We start from the raw sequence: 20,039 nt of genomic DNA, 5'->3' as shown, positions 1-20,039 counted from the left end.
ATTAAACATCAAACAACTGCAAAAAATAAACATATAAATAATGTGTAACAGGACAAAAGGCCAAGGTTCTTAATTTAAAAGCGCTCTTAGAACAAGTCAATATGAGAAAGCAAATAACCCAATGGAAAGCTGGGCAAAGGTCAAGACCAGGCTCTTCTTAAACTGCTGGTGGACACCAAAATGGGCTAACAAAAACCTCCAAGAAGCACCATAAGGAAACCAGGAGCTGAGCTTTTACTCTGGAACTGAGATGCCCGTCTCAGTTCACAATGGAAAGAAAGTGGAATCTTGAAACGCAGAGTCAACATCAACCTGCAATAAAATAAGTTCGTGAAGACACACAAGGAATGAAAGTCCTTGCCAGTGGGCCTGGCAGAGTCAGATAAGAGACTGGATATATCACCAGCCTTTCCGGTCAAGCCACCTGGAGGATGCAGTATGCTACTGGGACCAGCTGGTCTGAATCAGCAGACATACTGTTTGGACCTGCTGGGAATGTCTCGCTATAATGCAGCTGGACCTTCTTAGTCAAAAGGAAGCACATTTCTCCAGGAGCGTCCTTCTGAAGCAGCTTCTCTGTAGTCATGGAGATTCATCTACCTTGAACAGCCCAATCCCTGCTGAGGTTTACTCCGCAGCTATGATTCTCCACCATGCGCTCTCCTGGGGGCTACCCATGCACAACTCCTCAAGTATTCCAAATTATTAGTTTTTTTAGTTTAGTGAGGGATGGAGGGGCTTGAGAAAATGGTTATTAGAAAAAGAGAAGTTTCCAACAAACCACACGCATGCAGCAGAAATCTGCTCCCTTTCACTTTGCCATGGGTGGCACCCCCAAGTAAACGAACAATTCAACAAATGGTGTCTGAATGTTATGTAACAGGTACTTTGAGGTCCCTGTCATCAGTTTAAAATCTAGTGGAAAACATAATATAAGAAACAGCAAGGACCATTTTCCTTCAGAACATCAATATCACTATCTCACCCAAGACAATTTAAAAATGATTTAATATCTGTTATGGGCTGAACTGTGTCCCCACAAAATTCATATGTTGAAGCCCTAAACCCCCAGTACCTCAGAATCAATCTGTATTTGGAGATAGGATATTGAAAGTAGTAATTAAGGTAAAATGAGGTCATTAAGGTGGGCCTTAATCCCTTAAGACTGGTGTCCTTATAAGAGGAGGAAATTAGGACACAGACACAGAGGGAAGCCCATGTAAAGACACACAGAGACAAAGGCCATCTATGAGCCGAAGAGAGAAGCCTCAGAAGAAACCAACCTTCTCAACACCTTGATCTTGGACTTTTAGCCTCTAGATTTGTGTGAAAATAAATTTCTGTTGTTTAGGCCACTCATTCTGTGGTACTTTGTTATGGCAGCCCTAGCCAACTATTACAGTATAATTTAATATAAACTCCTTATTCAGGTTGCTCCAACAGGGCCATTGTTTTATTTATTTTGGATCCACGTTCAAGCACTGCATTTGGTTGTCATGTCTCTTCGGGAGCCTCCTTTAATCTAGCCTTTTCATTCATAACATCGGCATTTTTAAAGCCAGAGGTCTTACAGAACGTCCTATTTTCTGGATTTGTCTAATTGTTTCCTCATGATTAGATTCAGATTCAACATTTTTGGCAAGAAATCTCTAAAGGTCACGTTGTATACTTCTCATGGCATCACACCTGTGGGTGTGCCATGCTAGCTTTTCCCTCCTTCTGATGATGTTAAATTGGATCACAGATTGAGGCCGAGCCCTCCCTTATAACGGTGCTTTTTCCCCTTTGTAGTTAGTAATTTATAGGGAGATACTTTGAGACAGGGAGAATTCCAACAATCTTTTACTGAAGGTTTTAGCATCCACTGAGGACACATGCCTGAATCAATTACCTGCAGGTTGCCAAATAATTTGTCTTCTTTTTCTAATTCTATCATACCTTCTACTTGATTAGTTGATTCTTCAGTAAGTAAGAATTTTACTTCCCCACCTCCATCTCACTTTGACTCTTTTTGGGAAAGAATAATAGTCATGGAATGATTAATTTTTTAAAAAAATTCAGTATGTTACAATCCAGTTTCAATTGATTTGTTTTTATTGTGCTAAAACACATAAAATTTAACATTTTAACCATTTTTAAGTGTACAATTCAACGGCACTGAGGACATTCACAATGTTGTACAACCATGAGAACTATCCATTTCATCATCCCAAACACAAACTCTGTGCCCACTAATTAATATCCAGTTGATTTTAATAGCCACTATGTGTTGTAACTGTGATACACACTCATTGTAATATATATGTATATATACATACATACGTGTATACACACAGGCACACGTGTGTGTTTTTAAAGGATGAACATCACAATGCACCACAAAGAACAATTGTGAATATGAAAACTCAGCCAACTAAAATAAACCATTATGCAAAATGCTGGTGCAGCAGGAAGGCAACATCCAAACCCACTCACCAAACATAACAACGTAGGAAACAACCAGGAATTACGTGCCTCCTGATGGGCGTATCCAGTACCAAGGATCCAGTAACCTGAGAGAGGCAGCCAGCAACCACCTAGGAAGTATTCTAGCCAAAAACAAAAAATAAAAAAAAATAAAATCTTAAACTTGATCAAGCGTCCAGACCTAACTATCAATTGTCAGGAAACACTAGGGACAGACGAACATCAAGGGGGTGCAATCAGCAAATTCCAAATTGTGGGAAACTACAGGAAAGATGACCCAATTCACTCATCAAATAAACTGCAAGGAAGCACAAAAAAAGATGGGTAGTCAAACCTATAGATTAACAAGAGTTAAAAGACAATATCGACCAAATGCCATGTGCAGACTGTGTCTGAATCTTGATTAGAACAAACCAACTACAAAAACTAGGACATGGGATTTAACATCCTTACAGATACTTCAAGGAATGAGGGAATAAAACTAAGACCGCTTTCCCTAAAACTGAAGGAAAGAACTAAAAAAACAAACAAAATCTGCCCGCCAATATAGAGGAATGACAAGAAACATTCTTGTCTCTGACTGAGCTCTAAGTTAAACAAACAAACAGGCTCCCTTTTTTCCTGCTACACTGTTGCCATAGCTTTATGGCACAGAATCTGAACAGGGGTTGGACATGTCACATTTACAAACCGCTGTGAAGGATATGAGAAGGGAATGGGCATGAGGTAATACTGGAAAAGTTAGACAACAGTCAAGACCAAGGAGGCATAAACTGACTAATGAGATTAAATATTATTCTTTAGGCATAATGAAGCCACACTGTGCAGCAAGGTAGATTAAAGAGGGCAATGTAGTACAGTGGTTATGTTCATGGACTCTGCAGCCGGGCTGCGTGTGTTCCAGTCATCGCTCTGCCACTTGAAAGGTGTGTGACCTTGGGCAAGTCATGTAATCTCTCTGTGCCTCAAGAGACTTAACCACTCTGTACAGATGAGTTTCCCCATCTGTATAATGGAGACAGTAATAGCACTTACGTGCCACGGGATTGTTGTGAAGATTAAATTACTTCACATACAGAGTGCCTAGAACAGTATCTGGCTTGTGTCAGCTGCTGTTGTCACTGTTATTTGCGTAACCTTTCTGAACCTTAAGTTTCTCTGTCAAATGAGGTTATGACACCCTCCCTGCTGTCTTGTAGATGATTATAGAGATCAGATAATGAAGCTTGGGTCTTCACATTATCTGGTCATTTTAGTCTCTGTAGACTGTGAGTTCCTGAAAACAAATCCAATAGCTTACTCGTTTGAGGAAGCCCAGCACTCAGTATAGGAGCTGGCATGCAGTTGGAATCAATAACACACTTGAATGCACTTTTTAAAAACTGTTAAGTGCTGTGCTCATGAACAAAGGACTGCTCTTAACAGGGACACAAGGGCCAATCTTACAGGCTTCCTTTGACAGTTCTGGGCAGAATGGAGAGGAAAGTGCAGAGAAGAGACCAAAGGCAAAACCAGCTTGGAGCTATGGCAATGCTGGACCTAAAAAGGAATGAGGACCTGAACTTAAATGGAGGAGATGGGACACACCTGTTCCAGGGAATGAGAAGGGTTTGACTGACCCATCTCTTTGCCCATATCCAAGTTCCTGCCAATGGTGTCTCTCCTGGTTGCCCACCCAAGTACTTAGCGAACTAACCAGAAACTTTAACTGGTAGGAAAGTTAAACTGCAGCTAAAAGTAAGGAATGACCAAGAAGATGAATTCAATTCTAGTAAACAGAGTTTGGAATATCTTTGAGACAAGCCAGTTGAGATTTCCAACAAAAAGTCAAAAACACAAGGCCAGTGCTTGAGAGAGATGCCCCACGGGGAGTACCATGAAGTATCACCTGTCAGAAGGAAAAGGATCTGAGGCAGAGGCCTGGGGAACACCAACATTTCGGGGGAGAGCAGAAGGACAAAAAGAAGCCGGCCAAGGAGAATAAGTATGAGTTAAGGGACCAAGCAGGAGAGGGCACATCATGAAAGCTGACAGAAGGTGCTCCAGGAAGGAAGGAGTGGGACACGGGGTCCTGTGAGGCCAGAGATAAGGAGGACAGGCCAACAGTTTTAGAACAGAGGTCACTGGTGACCCAAAGGAGAGAATGTCAAAAACTAGAATAGGCATAAGTTCATTTTCAGGAATTTTAAGCACAGGTGGGTAGTAAAGAAATGGAGATGAGTACAACCCTTAAATAATAATTCAGAGACGCCATCCAAAATAATACCCTGGCCCCAATGGAATCAAAATTAACCCGAAGAATCCTAAAATTTATACTGGGTTTTATCACTATGTATCTAATTCTGCAAAAAGTTGGACTGACTTACAACCAAATCAAAAAGTACTGTACCCTCAGTTTAGAAAGGCAGCTACATTTAATTACACAGTAATGAGAGTTCCAGACCAATATTCTTTAAACTTTAATGTGTATACAATCCCCTGGGGATCTATTTAAAATGCAGATTCTGATGCAACAGAATATTTGGGATGAGTCCACAGATGCTGCAATTCTAACAAGCTCCCGAGTAAAACCAATGTTCCTGGTCCTTGGACCATAAGCTTCTAATAGCAAGGCTCCAGGAAGGGACCACACCACTCAGAGAATCTGATTACTGAAGCAGCCAGACTGTCTAGCCATTATGGTGACTATTCAGTAGATCACGAGCTTAAGAAAAGCACACCATCTTTTGTTCAGGTAGGTCAAATAATATCTATGTCCCTAGTTTTCAGTTAGGTAGAAACGTCCCACAGTCTCCAACAGACATCACTTGACAGTCCCTATAGCACTTCATAATCCCCAAAGTGCTTTCCCATGTTATACTTCATTTGCTCATCACAGACGTCACAGATAGGCCCTGTTTGCTTCATGGGGATTCTGAGCGCCCAGAGAAGTCAGACTTGTCCACGTTCTCACCATCAGTGGAAGCACTGGACCTGTAATCCAGGTTCTTCTGCCTTCTAGTCCAGGGCTCTTTCACTAAACCAGAGCTACTAATTTAAAATTAAAAAAAAAAAAAAAGTTCTTGAAGCGTTTTCCCACATGAGAAAGGGGTGCTGACTGAGCAGTTGGGTGTCCTCTACATCTCAGACTACAACTGTGGCTGGGATCAGACAGATACAAATCATGTCTAACTCAGAACAACTACTAAATATGAGCCCAGGTCTAAAAACCTGTTCAAATCAGGCTTCTGACGAGGTTCAGGACATGCTACCCCAAAATGCGGCACCTTGGCGTATTCAATATCTTAAACTGAAGGAGTTTAAGAAAACAGCAGAAACAGGAAGGTCACTCTGACCATCCCCACACACAACCCCAACCTTCTTTCCTGAAACAGGTCATAAACTCCCCTACAAAAGGTACCGTCCCTGTTCCAGGAGGAGAGGACACAATCATCACCAAAGATGGGGAAGTTGGGGCCAAAAAACCTGCACACACAAACCTTGTTAAACCCACCCTTATCTTCCTAGTTACTTCTTCACCATTTACTTCCCTTTTGTCTTGTCAATTCTTTACAAATTTATTTTTCATTGTCCAAAAGGTTTAAAGCTTTCTGCTCTGGTCACTTTCATTCTCTTGTGAAGGTTCTCATGTACACATAAAAATTCAGCAAAATTTGTATACTTTTCTTTTGTTAATCTGCCTTTGTCATTTTAATTTTCAGACCCAGCCAGGGACCCTAAGAGAGTTGAGGGAAACTTTTTCCTCCCCTACACTTACTTAGACAATTTTCTTACAAATTTTACTGTCTTATGTCTTATGCAAAAGACATTTTACCATAAAACAGTAATTGTATATTGAAATATCTGACTTTCATATCAAGTCAACAGTTTTCATGGAAAACATGTGGAAACGGTGACTACATGTGGAAATCAAGACAAAGCTACCAGCCTAATAACAGCCATTAAATAGAGTGGTTTATTTACATTGAATTGCTAAGAATTTCAACACTGCCAATTTTGCTATGTTGTCAGCACCTAAAGTCAAAAGAAATCACCAGGCCTATATTCACTCATGCAACTACAAAGCAAATTTCCAAAGGAAATGGTGAGTTCGAGTACACTATCTTTTAAACGTTTCCAACCAACAAACCAGACCACCACTCTACAAATCAGCCACTGGGAATAATTCTGAGCCAAGAGACCAGAGCCACCATTGATGGGGTTGACTTGACCTAACAAGAGGGTCTGGTTAAACAGGCCATGAAAAACAGGGTTTGCTCAGTTGCTATTAAGTACTTTGCCAAGGGAATTACATCACTGTGACAAGGGCACATCCCAAGCAGAAGCAACCACACCAGCAGATTCACACAAAGGGATCCAAGAAAACATGGTGGGAAGGATAAGTGCTATGAAGCAGCAAATGATGGGCAGGGTGAGTAGGAATGGACCATGCTCAGCAGAGCTAATCCTCACAGATCGTGGAGAACACAGGAAGGAATGCCTCCATCTAAGAACTCAACAAAAGCAGAGGCTGGGGCTTCCCTGGTGGCGCAGTGGTTAAGAATCCATCTGCCAACGCAGGAGACACGGGTTCGAGCCCTGGTCCGGGAAGATCTCACATGCTGCAGAGCAACTAAGCCCATGCACAAGCCCATGCACCACAACTACTGAGCCTGCGCTCTAGAGCCTGCAAGCCACAACTACTGAAGCCCACGTGCCTAAAGCCCATGCTCCGCAAAAAGAGAAGCCACTGCAATGAGAAGCCCGTGCACTGCAATGAAGAATAGCCCCTGCTCGCCGCAACTAGAGAAAGCCTGCATGCAGCAACGAAGACCCAAACGCAGCCAAAAATAAATAAAATTTTTTAAAAATGTGTTTCCATTAAAAAAAAACAAAGCAGAGGCCAGTCGTAGGACAAAAGGTCAAAGAGGCCGAAGGAGTCAGAGCAACTCCAGCAATTACAGAAGAACTTGATATCCAGGAAGACCTGCTCCCTGATTTTCTTACCCTACAGGGTTTTCAACCCTTCCCATCCCTCTCCCCACCCCCAGCTCTCTATTTGCTAAACAACACTTGTAAAGCCCTGTGACCCAACTGGGGAACACTGACAACACATGGGCACCCAACTAGGTTAGCCAGGGAAAAGGCTGCAAGACCAGGGTGACCTTGCTCTTTGCAACACTTCCCCCCTCAAGCACCTACACTGATACAGAAAACCACTGAGACTTACAGAAGACAAAAGGAGCTTTCAATCAATTTGGTGATAAAACCCATATTCTAGGATAACTACAAAACTATATAAACTTGATGCCTAAGCACAAAGGTGAAACGAGGCAGAAGGACTGAAAAGAAATTGCCAAGAAAGAAGACAACTTGTAGGGACCCCTATGTATCCTTCCTTTGAATTGAGACACCAGAGACTTGCATTGATCTCACTGCATTCCTTCCTTATTCCAAGAAGGAACCATCAGAGGATCAGCTGAAGCAAAGAGAGGGAAAACCGCCTAGAACAGTGGCTGGCAACCTCAGAAGCAGATCTGATTCACTTGGGGAGCTTTCAAAAACCTTGAGGCTCAGGCCACACCTAAGTCCAACTAAATCAGAACCTCTGGGTGAGACCCAGGCATCAGCACTTTTATACCAGTCCAGAGGACTATAATGTGCTGAGAACCCCTGGACTGCAATAGTGCAAAAAGCAAACGGGTTTCAAGGGAACTTGGACCAATTACAAACTTTTCTAGGATTCCATTTCTTCACCTGGTAAAAGGGAACAAGATTAACGAAGGGAGGAGTGAGGAACACTGTGTTATGTAAACCCCAAGGCCCATCCAGCACCATCAATTTAAGAAACCCTAAATCCAAACATCAGTGGAAGCACAGAAACTTACCAGCATCATGGCTGCATAAAAACAACTCAAACATTCTTTCCTTCCAGTACAAAAAACTAATCTGTTTTAGTATACTATTATTATACCATCAAATACCTAGCCGTTTTTACCATATGGGAGAGAACACCTTCAACCTGAAGAATATCCTTAATAAACTCAATCACATTTTATCCTCAGTAACAAACCTCTGAAGAGGGTATTATTATTGATGAGGAGCATGAAAAACATGGAGGTTACATATATAGCCCAAGTCCTAATTAGTGAACACTGGGTTAAAATTTTTACAAAGGTAAATGACAGTGATGATAGTTGCACAACCCTGTGAAGATACAAAAAACCATTGACGTGTACACTTTAAATGGGTGACTTGTATGGCATATGACCTATATCTCAATAAAGTTGTTTAAAAAAAAAGTATATGACAATTTCTGGCCTGTGCAATCTGGTTCAAAAACCACTTAACAATGAAGCGTATACTGAGTGCCAAAGCATTCTACAGATACAAACTACTGGACTGGAATGATCAGGAAATACACATGCCCATAACTGATAACATGTGAATTCTCACATGCACCTCTGCAAATGGAACTTCTTTTTAAGGCCTGGGCAGGTGAGCCAGAGACTCTGAGCACAGACTGGCCGGGTTCAAATCCAAGCTGTATTGCTTATTCTCTGTATAACCGTGAGGAAATTACTTAACCTCTCCAGACCTCAGTTTTCTCACCTGTAAAATGAGGACAAAAAGAGACCACACCTACTTTTGGTATTATGAAAAATAAAGGAGTTATTATTTGTAAAGAACTTGGGAAAGTGCCTGGCACACAGTAAGCACTGTGTAAGTGGTTCTCAAAAATAAAAGTCTGGTTTACAGTTACAAGACCTAAATAAATGTCTTAAATAAGAGGCATCTAATTTCCCCTCCCAAGCCATCTCCCCCTTCTCCCATAAACTCTACTCTCCATTATGCTAAACTACCAGGCAGACAATATGGTGGACAGGGTAAGAGCACAGACCCTGGAGCCAGACTGGCTGATTTGAAACCCAGCTTCTTCACTTTTTAATTATCAGATCTTAGGCCACTTACATCACCCCTTGGTGTCTGAGTCTTCATCTATAAACCAAAAATTATAGTATGTAACTCATAGGACTGTTAGGGGCATTAGGCGAGTTAATAATGAAAAGCATTTAGAACTGAATCTCACATCTAGTAAATAGTAAGTGTTAGCTACTCTCCAGTTGATTTTATTACCTGCTATCCCCTAAACGCAGCAGGTGCTCTCACCTCTCTTTCTTTCATTTGCTGTTTCCTGTCACTGGAATGGTCTTCCCTCTTCCTCTGACTATTCCTTTTGAAATACCACTACCTTTCAGACGCTCCCTCCCCTCCCCTGACAGAAACGGGCTCCTTCCCTGATGCTCCCATAAGCCCTTGTTACGGCACTAACCCTACCTGGGGCACTTCCATGAGAGGATTTAGCCTGTGGTATGGTTGTGGTTTTCTTGAAGGTCCAAACGGAGTCCAGTTCATTTTCATATCCTTAGTTTATTCCCGTTTGCAACATTAGAAAGAACACAATACACACAATTCTAAACGATCACGGCAACAACTCAGTCAACAATGGAATAGCAATACTAAGTGTATTAGCACTACAGACCAAATTTTCATGATTATGAATGCTTTAGCTTGTCTCCAAATGTTCTTCTTTTAGTTCTAGGTTAATCTCACCCAAATTATTGGAGTCCAGTTTTATACCTGAACCTCTCTCACACCTGAACTCCAGTGAGCAATCTCTTTTAACAGTTTCGCCTAGTTTAATTTCGTCATTCTTAATGGATAATAAACTCAACCTGTGACGAAAAGGGAACGTTGACTACAAGAAAAGGATAACCTCTCTAATACTACTTTTTAAAAATGAATTTTTTATGGAAATATATAAAATAGAATTTTAAAAACTCATTTTCATTTCAATACATGTAGGGCAGTGCTTGGAAGTTTTTTAAAGAAATACTCAAAATAACACTAGTAGTACAGGCAGACCACTTATCATCTACCATCTACCAAGGGAACCCATAAGGATTATTCCTACAAAAGGCGGCAGCAAGAGAATTGAAGTTTTCTGAGTTCATCTCAAAATACCAAGTTTCAGATCAATGTTACTTCATGAAAAAACAAATATCTTTTGCATTAAGTAGTAACCATCAAGCAGAAATCAAAATAAAAGCAGACCGAAGAACAGATTCTCAGCCTTCCTATTTATACTATTTAAAGGAAGAGGGACATGAAAAATTAGTTACGTTTGAATAAATAAAAGGGGATTCCCTGGAGGTCCAGTGGTTAGGACTCTGCGCTTTCACAGCCGAGGGCCTGGGTTCAATCCCTGATCAGGGAACTAAGATTTTGCAAGCCACACAGTGTGGCCAAAAAAAAAAAGAATAAATAAAAGACCAGTTTCTGATTCTGGGCACTCCAGAATCTTAGACACTCCACTGAGATGGGATTCTCTTCTAGTCAGGTTCCTCAAGTTTTAAGAGGGGATGTCAATCCTACCCCCAGATTAAGATTGCTAAACCTATGGCTCTGTGTTCAATATGGAATATCTGTGCTCCAGGAAAAAGCAAAGAGCATGGCCTTTAATTGGGGCTGCCCAGCACTGCCTAATAGAGGACAGAATCACCTCACCCTAATAAGAGCCCAAAGGCAACTAAATAAGGGGTATTCTTGGACTAAGGTGGACTAGCACAGCTCATTTGGGGACCTACATTTACCGTCCTTGAGCTAAAATGAGAAACACTATAAGAAATGGCCTTATGGAATCCACAAACATACATTTGTGGTCATGAGGTAGTTTTGAATGCAGTTTGCTCACTGCATATAAAAAGAGATGGGGGACTTCCCTGGTGGCACAGTGGTTGAAGAGTCCGCCTGCCGATGCAGGGGACACGGGTTCGTGCTCCGGTCCGGGAAGATCCCACATGCCGCAGAGCGGCTGGTCCCGTGAGCCATGGCCTCTGAGCCTGCGCGTCCGGAGCCTGTGCTCCGCAATGGGAGAGGCCACAACAGTGAGAGGCCCGCGTACCGCAAAAAAAAAAAAAAAAGATGGGGAGAAACTGCCCTCGGATAGCAAAAAAAGGAGACCTCTCTCCCAAGTAACTGACCTCACTGATCACTTCCTCTTTGCTTTGGCTGCTAGAAAATTCAGTCACCTCTAGCAAGTACATACATCCTTATTTTCCACTAACCTTAGTCCTGGCTTCATCTTATTTTCCCTTTATCCTGTTTTTCTCATCTACTTTGACTTGATTTTGATATGTCTTGTTGGTTTATAAATATATGTATATATGACATGAGCCATCAGAAATCCTGAAAAGAGGCAAGTTTAAATGAATAAATAAACAAAAACACAAGTTCCCAAAGAGTAAAAATGAAATGTTTCATTTTCCCTGACTCTCACTACTTGGCTAAAATTCAACTGCACTTATTGATATGAAGTGACAGTTTAATAAAAATACAACCAAAAAGTTAAACCTCCTTCCATGTTATTTATTTTATTTCAAACTAGTTAATCAGTCTTATACTCCATTTACATGCATACTCCTCAATTTAAGTTCCTCACTTTACCTCCAAATTAAGTAAAATTATTTAACTCATCTACAGACATAAAAATGACAGTGAAGTATGGGTATCTACTCCCACCTACTCTCCTGGAAGAAGTCACCTTGAGGGAACATACTTCATGCCTTGTACTCATTGCATGCAAATTTAATGCAAAGAAAAGGTCAAGGGCTATTGGGTTTGAAAGGGCTAATGTAGGTTCCAAAAATGAATCCCAGTGATCCTCAGAGAATCTAACTAGAACAGTTATATACATACCCATGTTATATACATACCCACGTGTCTGCACATGCATACCCAGAGCACACTCCTTAGGATGGAACTCAGAGTCATTAAGGAAAAGAGAAAGGCCACTTAGGCCACATAATCTAGGAACACCGAAAAGCCTGCAGATTTCGGGACGCATGGAGAAACTTAAGTCATAGAACAGCATTTAAATATATCTGTGTGCTTACAATTTCCATTGCAAATGTGATTAGTTTGCTCAAATAAATAGGAATATGATGTGTTGGCCATGTTTTCCTCTTGAGGGTTATCACAGAGTTTTGATTAAGGACAAATGTTTGAAATGTTGGGTATATTTAAGTTCACTGCACTTAAAATGAGCTAAGAAGTTGTATAGGCTTGATTAAAGGGCTGCCTTCATGAACTTAAAATTAAAAGCAATAAATTCCAATGATTCAAGTGATTGGGACTAAATATGGTATTCTGCCAGAAAAGTTGAAATGGAGTCCAAAGAAGCCGAAATGGTGTCCAGGTTTCACGAAATGGTAAAAGAGGAAAGGTCAAGCTGTCGGAGCTGCCTTTCCTCTGGGTTAGTGAATGAGTCGCCTTACGCAGAATTCCTTTTAAGTAGAACTTCACAGGAGTTACAGGCTCCCAAGACAATCTGTTTTGTCATTTCTAAAAAGAAGCCTCTCAAGGGCTTAGAGGCCGGTATGTAAGTGTTGTCATTTGCGGAGAGAAGGACGAGAAGCGGGGTCCCTGGGGGGATGCGGGTGCTTTGGAGTTTTTACGCACACACGCGCAGGCCAACTCTCTCAAGCGGTCTCCAAAACGGAAGTTAAGGTGACTTCCCCACCCGTGAGAGGGCGGAGCCTCTGAAACCGAATGGGATTAGGCTTCTGCGCGGGCTGTGACCCCCGGGAAGCAGCTCGGGTCAACAACTACCAGGGTCAAGAGCGCGAGTGCACTGGGGTAGCAGTGCGGACCTGCAGACCCCGAGCACTCCCACGCCCCGGGACGCGCTCGTGTCCGCTCCTGCTCACCGGCTTTGGCTCGGCCCGCCGGGCGGAGGCCCGGCATTGACTCCCCGCCCGGGCCAAGTGGGAGGGTCCAGCCAGCAAAGTTCCTGCTGCAAGGTCGGGCCCCGGTCCCCGTTCTCCGCACCGGCGGTCTGTGCTGCCCGGGAGGGGCGGGCACCTCCCTCCTCCCTCTGCTGCAAGGTGGAACAGCTGCCCCGCGCCCCTTTCTTTCTGCTTTCCCGGTTGCACCAGCCCGGCACGTGAACGCCCGGGCCCCTCGCGCCCCCCAGGGCAACCGGCCAACGGGCCGACGCTTACCTTGGAGGCCGCCATGCTTTGCACCGGGTGCGGGAGGCTGCGGGACGCTCTCACCGGCTCGCTGGCGCTGCGGGCCCGGGCCGCTCACTTCCAGTCCCGACGGCGGCGGGAGCGGCGATACAGCCTGGCAGCGTGCGCTCCCGGCCTGCCTCCCCACGCCCTCCCGCCGGCGCGGGTCATGCGGGCGCCGCCAGCCCATTGGCTGGGCCCGGCCAGGGCCGCCGGGGCGCGCGTGATCCCGATAGCCTCTGCCCTTCTGCCGGGGCGGGCCCGGGTCTGGGGGCGGTGGACTGGACCCGCGCACGTGACCCCGGCTCCGCTGTCCAGCAGCGGCGACTTCTGTGGTGGGGCCGAGGGCGGGTGGCGTGGTGCAAGCCTGTCTCTTGGGATCAGGTGGCCTCACGAGGGAAGCTGTTGGCTTTGGCTGCTTCTAGGGGCTGCTCCAGGGCCCTCGAGACCCACAGGCGGGGCACACAGCCTGGGGAAGTTGAGAACTACACTTGGTGCCGTGTGTAGCCAGGTGTTCCCTTTCAAAGGGGCTCCTCTCTGCTATAAGGAATCCCGAAGCATTGACTAGTCTATCGGAAATAGCAAAATAATGTCTCTGGCAAGTCTACTTTTAGGTCAGATCTGGCAAACTCGAAGTACCAAACAACTGTATGTAGTGCAGAACATGGAGCTACTTCATTTCAGCCCTGCATAGTAGGGCTGTAGAAGTCAAAGACACACGCCCAAAAATAGGCCCTACTAAAATAAACAGGTCAAAATTTTAATCGAAAAATCGAATGTATAATCCCCAGAGGTCTTCTTCCTCTTTATAAGAATTTCATTCATTTGTCCCTGCTACCAAAATTTATAATTAAGGCAATGGTGGTCAGTGAAAAGGGCTTTAAATGTTTTGTGGATTATGGATATAACCTATCAACAAAAGTGTTTATTACTAATCATTTTAATTAATTAACACTGACTGAGTGCCTACTATATGCCAGGCACTGTGTTAGGAGTTGGAACCCCAGAATGACTTGAGAGATGGTCCCAGCCCTTAAAGAGCTAGTGGGAAAGCAAGCACACAGTTAATGTCCATATAAACTGTTAAGGCAACAGCCTTTTCCCAGGGCACTATGGGAATGCTGAGGACTGGGGAAGCCTCTTAGAGTACATGATGCCTAAGCTGTGGATGCGCATCAGTCCAGTGAAGTGGAGGGGGACGGTTTTCCAGCCAGAGGAAATAAGGAGGGGAAGCAGGAGGTCCAGAGATTGCTGAGGAAACACAGCAAGTTATGAAAGTGATCAGTCATGAAAGGTAACAGGCTGTGGAACTGGTGGACGTAGAGTCTGAGCAGGCAGGTTGGGACTGTGTCTTGGAGGATGTTGGGTGCCATGTTGAAGGGTGTGCACCTTAACTGAAGGGCTTTAAGGGAGGTGGCGTGGCCAGGGTTACAGTATAGATGGATCCCTCTGCTTACAGTGTAGAGAATGGGGTAAGACCAAACTATTGGAGTATTCAGATAAGACAGGCTGAAGGCCTGAAACCACAGATGGGATAGGGCTAGAGGAACACATAGGAGGTAAAATTAGTCAGCGTGGTGCCTGATCATATGTGGGGGTGGGAGAGAGAAAGGAACTCACCCAGTCTTGCACAGTGGCCTCTGGTGTAGATGTTAGAAAGACTCCAGCCATCAGTAATACAGGAGGAGTGTTTTGAAGTGTGTGCCTCTTCTCTGTAAGGAGAGTGTATGTGAAATATACAAATGACGTTGTAAAAGCCAAAGAAAGAAGCATTTCAAAAAGGAATGATTTGTTAACATACTCTCAAGAAGTCTAACAAAGACCCAGAAGCCTCAAATGTGTTCATAGGCAGCAGAGAAAGACCATGAAAGGAGTGAAAGAATAAAGACAAAAGCAAAAACAGGAGAATTGATAAAGAAAAGGATAAAGCGCGGGACAAGTTTAAAGCTCACTCACAGGGTAGCCCTGGCTGCTGTAAAGGATTTTAAAAGGTGCAGAGAAAATACAACCTCACGTAACCAAGATCACATCGTATACTGCATATCTGTTTTTAAGGGTATCACTGAAGCTCTCCTTTTATAATATAAATGAACTTTAAAAAAACTTTCAATGTTGATAAACATATATATGACATAAAATCTACTCTCTTAACCAGTTTTAAGTGTACAGTTCAGTAGTGTTAAGCACATGCACATTGTAGTACAGCCAATCTCGAAAACGCTTTTCATCTTGCAATACTAACACTTTAAGCCTATTAAACAACCACTGTCATTCCTCCCTCCCCCCAGCCCCTGGCAGCCACCATTTTAGTTTCTGTCTCTATAAATGTGACTACTCTGGGTACCTCATAAAAATGGAATCATATAGTATTTGTCTTTTTATGACTGGCTTATTTCATTTAGCATAGTGTCCTCAAGGTTCATCTGTTTTTTAGCATGTGCCAGAACTGCAAGACTCTTAAAGACTGAATAATATTCCCTTAACTTTTAAAGACAAAAATAGAAAAAGAATCAAGAATCTGTAGATGTTTTCTAGAAATCTTGGAAAATTCAGGAAATCATAGCAATGACAAGAAAATCACTCACATTTCTTCCACCAGTTAGCTACTGTTAACACTTTACTGTTGTTTTCTTCAAGTCTTGATGTCTTTATGTGTGTATGTAAAGAGAGTCATATTTGAATTTAAATACAAGGAATCTCATTCTGTATGTAAGTTTTTTATGGCTGCTTCAACAAAGTGACCACATACTTGGTGGCTTACAAAAACAGAAATTTATTCTCTTCCAATTATGGAAGTCAGAATTTCAGAGTGAGTCTTAAGAGGCTAAAACCAAGGTGTCAGCAGGGCTGTGCTCCCTCCAGAAGGTTTAGGAGAGTATCTGTTTCTTTGCCTTTTCCAGGGGCTCATGGCCCCCTCCTCCATCTTCAAGGCCAGCATACATAACATCTTCGCTCTCTGACTCTGCTTCCCTCACATTGCCTCTTCTGTCTGTGATAGCCCTCTGCCTCCCTCTCATAAGGACACTTATGATGGCATTTAGGGTCCACCCAGATAAGCCAGGATAATCTCTCCACCTCCATATCCGCAACATATTCACATCTGCAAAAAAGTTTCTGCCATATAAGGTAATATTCATAGGCTCTAGGGATTAGGATGTGGACATTTGGGGGGAGCCATTAGTCCACCCACCAAACCTACCACACTATGGATGCAAATGTAACCACATATGAATAAAAGTGTATTTCAACCTACATTTGGAGTCAGACTCAGTTAATTAAGCTTTCTTCCTGAAATAGGAAGGATGCTCCTTGACTTCCACATGACCTATAAACAATGTGAAACATCATCTGAAAGGATAAAGTATAAGTTGGCTGGGCACCTGCTACTTTGTCTTGTCCTGACAGGCTTAGGTGCCCTCCTAATAAGTGACTTATGTCATACTTGTCCCTCCTGCCTGTCTCCAGACCACCCTCTTCCCTACCGTTTAAAAGTAGCTGGCACTGGGCTTCCCTGGTGGCGCAGTGGTTGAGAGTCCTTCTGCCAATGCAGGAGACACGGGTTCGTGCCCCAGTCCGGGAAGATCCCACATGCCGCGGAGCGGCTGGGCCCGTGAGCCATGGCCGCTGAGCCTGTGCGTCCAGAGCCTGTGCCCTGCAAGGGGAGAGGCCGCAACAGTGAGAGGCCCGCGTACCGCAAAAAATAAAAATAAAAAATAATAAAAAATTAAAAAATAAAAGTAGCTGGCACTGAATTTTGACTGAAGGGGCCATGTTATGGGTTGTGTCCCCCCCAAACACATCCTCATGACCTCAGAATGTGACTTATTTGGAGATTGAAGATGTAATTAGTTAAGATGAGGTCATACTGGAGTAGAATGTGCCCTTAATCCACTATGACTGGTGTCCCTATAAGAAGACACAGAAACGCACCAGGAGAAGCCACGCAATAAAGGCAGTGATTAGAGTGACACAGCTGCAAACCAAAGGACACCAAGGGTCAACAGCTACCACCAGAAGCTAAGAAGGATTCTTAACCACTGCGTCACGATGGAAGTCCCAACAAGAGAAGCCACCGCAATGAGAAGCCCACACACCGCAACAAAGAGTAGCCCCCGCTCACCGCAACTAGAGAGAAAGCTCATGCACAGCAATGAAGACCCAATGCAGCCAAAAAAAAAAAAAAAAATTAATGGGCTTCCCTGGTGGCGCAGTGGTTAAGAATACACCTGCCAATGCAGGGGACACCAGTTTGAGCCCTGGTCTGGGAAGATCCCACATACCATGGAGCAGCTAGGCCTGGGCGCCACAGCTACTGAGCCTGCACTCTAGAGCCCGCGAGCCACAACTACTGAAGCCTGTGCGCCTAGAGCCCATGCTCCGCAAAAAGGAAAGCCACCGCAATGAGAAGCCTGCGCACCACAACAAAGAGTAGCCCCTGCTCCCCACAGCTAGAGAAAGTCCATGCAGAGCAATGAAGACCCAACACAGCCAAAAATAAATAAATTTATTCATTTATTTATTAAAAAAATAAACAGTTGTTAATCAGAGAAGGGAGGGAATGCAGAAACAATGGAGGAGCAGTCAAGAAACAGTTGTACAGCTTTGGAACACAGTCCTAGTTCCTCCTGAAGGAATATACATAACAATATCTTTGAGTTCTCCTGTAGGAACTAAGGCCCCCACCCAGGTGGAAGATGGTAACTTCAGGCTCAGCACAAGATTCCTGGAGCACCTCCCTGTTACCTCACCACCAACCAGTCAGAAGAAAGTCACACACCCTGCAGCCCTCACCCCAAATTTGCCTTTAAAAACTTCTCCCACAAAACCATCAGGGAGTTAGGGGTTTTTGAGCATGAGCCACCCATTCTCCTTGCTTGGCCCTGCAGTAAACCTTTCTCTGCTCCAAACACCAATGTTTTGGTTTGTTTGGCCTCACTGTGCATCAGGCACAGGAACTTGTATTCAGTAACAGTATTAGTCTCCTATTGCGGCTATAATAAGTTACCACAAACTTAGTGTTTGAACAACAAGGTCTTACTGCATAGCACAGAGACCTATATTCAATATTCTATGATAAACCATAATGGAAAAGTATATTTTAAAAAAAGAATATATATATATGTGTGTATGTATAACTGAATCACTTTGCTGTACAGGAGTAATTAACACAATATTGTAAATAAACAAAACTCAATTTAAAAAAACCCCACAACAACATAAATTTATTATCTTACAGTTCTATATTTCAGCAGGCCAAAAAAGGGTAAAATAAAGGTATCAGCAGGGCTATGTTGCTTTCTGGAGACTATAGGAGAGAATCCATTTCCTTGCTGCTTCAGCTTCTAGAAGGCACCTACGTTTCTTGGCTCATGACCTTCCTTCACCATCTGCAAAACCAGCAATAGCAGGTCCAACTCTTCTTGAAACCATGCAACTCAGATTGAGACCTGAACCAGGACCGGGACTCAAATCCAGCCAAAACCCAGATTGGGACTTGAACCCATGGGCCAGGACTTGAACCCAGCCAGAACCCAGATTGGGACTTGAACTACAGTCTTTTAACTGAGATCACACACCTGGTCTCAGGACTTAATGAAGCTCAGTTTCCTTCTTTTTTTTTTAATTTTTATGTATGTATGTATGTATTTATTTATTTATTTATTTTTGGCTGCGTTGGGTCTTCATTGCTGCGTGCAGGCTTTCTCTAGTTGTGGGCAGCAGGGGCTACTCTTCATTGAGATGCATGTGCTTCTCACTGTGGTGGTTTCTCTTGTCGCGGAGCACGGGCTCTAGGCATGTGGGCTTCAGTAGTCGCAGCATGTGGGCTCAGTAGTTGTGGCATGTGGGCCCTAGAGAACGCGGGCTTCAGTAGTTGCAGTACATGGGCTCAGTAGTTGTGGCACATGAGCCCTAGAGTGCAGGCTCAGTAGTTGTGGTGCACAGGCTTAGTTCCTCTGCAGCATGTGGGATCTTCCCAGACCAAGGATCGAACCCATGTCCCTTGCATTGGCAGGCAGATTCTTAATCACTGGACCACCAGGGAAGTCCATGAAGCTCAGGTTCTTGATGTCTTGTCATAGAAAGAATTCAGTGAGGGACAAATTGATAGGTAAGAAGTGGATTTATTTAGAGAGAAACACACTCCACAGACAGAGTGTGAGCCATCTCAGAAGGTGAGAGCAGCCCCAGGGTACAGGGCTGTCAGTTTTTATAGGGGTGGGTAATTTCATAGGCTAATGAATGAGAGGAGTATTCCAGTTATTTGGGGGAAGGGGCAGAGATTTCCAGAAATTGGGCCACCACCCACTTTTTGATCTTTGATGGTCAGCCTCAGAACTGTCATGGCACTGGTGGGTGTGTCATTTAGATGCTAATGTATTACAATGAGTGTATAATAAGGCTCAAGGTCCACTGGAATTCAAATTTTCCACCATTTTGGATCTAATTAGTTTTAACCAGTTTTAGTCATGTCTTACGGCTATGTCATTCTTTTTTTTTTTTTTTGGCTGCGTTGGGTCTTCA

At 43.5% G+C, this 20,039-nt stretch overlaps 1 protein-coding gene across 7 annotated transcripts in view; it reads right to left on the bottom strand.

The window, feature by feature from the left end:
• The window catches only part of SLC25A13 (solute carrier family 25 member 13), a 332,699-nt gene that overhangs the window by 233,708 nt on the left and 78,952 nt on the right, over positions 1 to 20,039 (bottom strand). For 4 of the 7 annotated variants that reach the window (XR_003795234.1, XR_003795232.1, XR_003795233.1 and 1 more), the window contains exon 1: positions 13,509 to 13,676. The exons of 1 other annotated variant lie outside the window; for it this stretch is intronic. Coding sequence is in view for 3 of the 6 variants with exons in the window: in XM_029233548.1 (XP_029089381.1) it covers positions 13,509 to 13,523 (15 nt within the window). In the remaining 3 variants the exon portion in view is untranslated. Of the gene's footprint in view, positions 1 to 13,508; positions 13,709 to 20,039 lie in introns of those variants that run through there. 2 more of the 7 variants (XM_029233546.1, XM_029233547.1) reach the window with 1 other exon arrangement.

Source organism: Monodon monoceros, unplaced genomic scaffold (assembly GCF_005190385.1).
Source record: "Monodon monoceros isolate NGI ecotype Baffin Bay Population unplaced genomic scaffold, NGI_Narwhal_1 Super_Scaffold_2, whole genome shotgun sequence".
In the NCBI taxonomy this organism is placed as follows: domain Eukaryota; kingdom Metazoa; phylum Chordata; class Mammalia; order Artiodactyla; family Monodontidae; genus Monodon; species Monodon monoceros.
Note: the sequence above shows the minus strand (reverse complement) of the source record. Positions and strands in the feature narration are given on the sequence as shown.